The sequence below is a fragment of the Antrostomus carolinensis genome, unplaced genomic scaffold (assembly GCF_000700745.2).
Source record: "Antrostomus carolinensis isolate BGI_N321 unplaced genomic scaffold, ASM70074v2 scaffold25902, whole genome shotgun sequence".
NCBI lineage: Eukaryota > Metazoa > Chordata > Aves > Caprimulgiformes > Caprimulgidae > Antrostomus > Antrostomus carolinensis.
This window is the reverse complement of record NW_010299325.1, coordinates 9,146-11,428: the sequence shown is the minus strand read 5'-3', so window position 1 is coordinate 11,428 and position 2,283 is coordinate 9,146. Positions and strand designations below refer to the sequence as shown.

The window sequence follows — 2,283 nt, the reverse complement described above, 5'->3', positions numbered from 1 at the left end:
ACCTCCCCCCAACCCACATGGAGAGACACCACTGCCCAGCAGCCCTTTCTCTGGCTGACAGAGGGGCAAGCCCAGCCACTCAGTCCTTCCGCACAGGCTCTGCCTGATCAGGGATGAGGACCAAGGATGTTGCTGCTCCTTATGCCAAAGGAAAGGACACCGTGGAGCTGGACTGACTACCTAGCATCTCCCACACAGACCAGTTCTGCAGGCTCTGCACTTGGCATCAGGGGACATTCCCAGAACGTTAGCTGGGGTGGGGACCAGCTCATTTAGGGGGATGTGGAAGCCCTGTTTTCTGATGGGAAGCGGCTTAGCTCCAGCTGTGCTGCCATGATGCTGTCACAGCCCAGCAGTGCTGCTGTGTGAGCAGGAGGGGCAATTCCCAGGGCAGGGGCTGGCAGGAGCAGAGGCACTGGTACCTGCAGCAGTTCCGTTGTTGGCGATGTAGGAGGCCAGGTCAATGCGTTTGCTGTCAATGTACAGGTCTCTCATGCATCCCACAAAGTCTCGGTGAGTGACAGGGAAGTTTTCTGGTAGGTTGGGGACCCCTCCGAGGAGCAAGGGACCTGTGAGGTCCAGGGACCTGCAAGGACAGAACCCCAGGGCTTTAAGAGCCACAGTGACCTCAGGCCAGCCAGCTGGCTCCGCAGCACAAGGAGCTTGGAAGCAGACATCCTCGGGGACAAGCACACACAGCTAAGGTCCCAGATGTGAAGGGCTGACTCCGCAGGGGACCCAAATGCCCTGCTTCTCTCCCACCACAGCAGTACCCAGCAGCCCCTGAGGAACTCACTTCTTTGAGCTGGTCTGCACACCCTCTGCGGCACAGGAGTAGTTCCCGATCTCACTGCCAAACTGCAGGGCCACTGAGGCATCACATTCGTCCACTGTCAGGATGGCCACCTTGTCCTTGGAGGGGCCCTGCACCACCCCCAGGGTGCTGACCTTGGGCTGAAACCAAACGCAGGGCATTAGCAGTACATGTGCCTCCAGACCCAGCCACCCAAGGGCTCACATGACAGCGAGGAATAGGCCCGAGCAGGGTGCAGGCGCCACTGTGCTGCTGGGGGTGTGAGCAAAGCAGGAGGGACATCTCCAGCCAAGCCCAGCACGCAGCGCCAGAGATGGACATGGGCAAGGACACCCGTGGAGCGCACTCCTGCAGCCTCCAACTGTGGTCTTGAGGATCCCCCTGTGCCCAGCTGTCTGTTCCACTGCATCCATCCCCAAGGGCTGAAAACCACCTCTGCCTTCTCTCCACAGCCTCCCTCGTGGGGCAGAGCCAGAGAACAGGAGAGCCAGAGCTGCTCAGGGACCCACATGTGTAGGGGCACAGCGGGGGCACACCTACCTTGTTGTAGTAGCGGAGCTGCAGCGTGTGCCACTGCCCGTCACTCACACCCCCTGGCACGTAGGGGCTCACCACCGTGCTGGACTCTCCTGTGGAGACAGGGATGACAGCACGCTGAGGGAAGCCGGACAGCCCTCGGATGTGCCTGCCTCTCCTGCAGGCACCAAGCCCACCACGCTGTCGACAGGATAGCAAACACCCTCCCAGGAGGGTTCTCCTCTCCAGACTGGCTCACAGCAAGGCAGGAGGTGAGGCTCACGGTGATATAATGGGGTAGAACAGCAGCGGAGACCCCAGAAGGGTTTGTCCTGGTTTGTGCTCACAGTCTCCAGCTGCACTTGCAGTCCAAAGCCCAGGAAGGGTCCTGAGACACACAGCCATCCCCTGTGCCATCCACCTCTCTCAAGCCTGTCGCCCTTAGCACGGGCTCCATCCAGGGCAGCACCCCGCTCTCCCTGCTCAGCACTGGCCTCCTCATAGCTCCCACAGCACAAATCCCATGACAGGCAGGGCAGAGCCTACCTGTGGAGTATTTCAGCTGGACCTGTCCCTGGATGATCTCCACCGCCAGGAAGTCGTGCCTCTCGTTCAGACGCCCATTGTAGAGCAGGAGGCCACTGGGCTCCACGGTGCTGAACCTGGGGCAAGGGAGGAACCGGGAGGGCAGGTGTGTGTAAGGAGCACACAGAGATCCCTGTTCTCCTGTGGTACACACCAGCATCCCAGCACAGGGACAGGGTGAGACCTGGGCCTGGCCCTGGGTGCAAGTCCAGCTGGGAAGGGGCTGGGAGTTTGATTCAGCAGATGCTTTGTGAGCGTGGGGGGGGCTGGCAGGGAGGCAGAGAGCTGGCGGCAGGGAATGGCAGAGGCACCAAAGGAAGGGATGAGCTGATGCCAGGGGACACATGCCACTGCAGATGCAGAGCCCT

The 2,283-nt window shown here is 60.8% G+C and overlaps 1 protein-coding gene across 1 annotated transcript in view; it reads right to left on the bottom strand.

The window, feature by feature from the left end:
* Positions 1-2,283, bottom strand: part of LOC104520939 (cadherin EGF LAG seven-pass G-type receptor 3-like) — a gene marked incomplete at its 3' end in the record, with an annotated part of 16,308 nt that overhangs the window by 11,431 nt on the left and 2,594 nt on the right. Inside the window, 4 exon segments of the mRNA XM_029083687.1 lie at positions 391-586; positions 797-954; positions 1,355-1,443; positions 1,877-2,098. Of these exon segments, the coding sequence (XP_028939520.1) occupies positions 391-586; positions 797-954; positions 1,355-1,443; positions 1,877-2,098 (665 nt within the window).